At 62.1% G+C, this 232-nt stretch overlaps 1 protein-coding gene across 1 annotated transcript in view; it reads right to left on the minus strand.

The window, feature by feature from the left end:
• Window positions 1-90: 90 nt before the first annotated feature.
• Window positions 91-232, minus strand: part of LOC104167006 (ADP-ribosylation factor 1-like 1) — a gene marked incomplete at its 3' end in the record, with an annotated part of 737 nt that continues 595 nt past the window's right edge. The window contains exon 2 of the mRNA XM_009707124.1: window positions 91-217. Within this exon, the coding sequence (XP_009705426.1) occupies window positions 91-217 (127 nt within the window). The remainder of the gene's footprint in view (window positions 218-232) is intronic.

Genomic DNA, 232 nt, shown 5'->3' on the forward strand with positions numbered 1-232 from the left:
GGCGGGATCAGGCCACAAGCCCCAGGGCCCCCAGGCCAGCCCTGTGGCCGCTGATGAAGTTTATCCCTGCCCGCGTCCACGCCAGCCCACGTTCCACGTACCTGCGTGTTTTGGAAGTAGTGCCTCCAGAGGGGTCGGATTTTGTCCTGGCCGCCCACGTCCCAGACGGTGAAGCAAATATTCTTGTACTCCACCGTTTCCACATTGAACCCTGGGGAGGGGCATGGGGAGA

Source organism: Cariama cristata, unplaced genomic scaffold (genome assembly GCF_000690535.1).
Source record: "Cariama cristata isolate BGI_N322 unplaced genomic scaffold, ASM69053v1 scaffold23179, whole genome shotgun sequence".
Lineage (NCBI taxonomy): Eukaryota > Metazoa > Chordata > Aves > Cariamiformes > Cariamidae > Cariama > Cariama cristata.